The sequence below is a fragment of the Fukomys damarensis genome, unplaced genomic scaffold, assembly GCF_012274545.1.
Source record: "Fukomys damarensis isolate Sample0158 unplaced genomic scaffold, DMR_v1.0_HiC HiC_scaffold_37, whole genome shotgun sequence".
NCBI lineage: Eukaryota > Metazoa > Chordata > Mammalia > Rodentia > Bathyergidae > Fukomys > Fukomys damarensis.
In genome coordinates, this window is record NW_022900949.1 from 1,849,123 (window position 1) to 1,849,405 (window position 283).

At 71.4% G+C, this 283-nt stretch overlaps 1 protein-coding gene across 1 annotated transcript in view; it reads right to left on the minus strand.

The window, feature by feature from the left end:
- Window positions 1-262, minus strand: part of Isyna1 (inositol-3-phosphate synthase 1) — a 3,053-nt gene extending 2,791 nt beyond the window's left edge. Inside the window, 2 exon segments of the mRNA XM_010606537.3 lie at window positions 8-26; window positions 119-262. Of these exon segments, the coding sequence (XP_010604839.1) occupies window positions 8-26; window positions 119-238 (139 nt within the window). The 5' untranslated portion in view covers window positions 239-262.
- Between the last annotated feature and the right edge of the window lie 21 nt (window positions 263-283).

Consider the following 283-nt stretch of genomic DNA (forward strand, 5'->3'; position numbering starts at 1 on the left):
GTGAAGCGCGTGGACGTGGGCTGCACCTAGGAGCGGCGCCGAGAGCTGGGACGGAGGCCGGAGACATTGGGGTTCCCCCCCATCCCGGGCCCTCCCGGCCTGCGTCCCTCCGCGCCACCTTGAGGACGCCGCCCTCGCGAACGACCCGCGTGGTTCGGTAGTCGTAATGCGCCTCGATGGTCTCGGGCGTGTAGAACACGTCTGGGCTCTCGACCACGAAAGCGGAGGCGGCCTTCATCGCGGCAAGCTGCGGGCCGGGCGGCGGCGTTAGCGGGGACCGAGC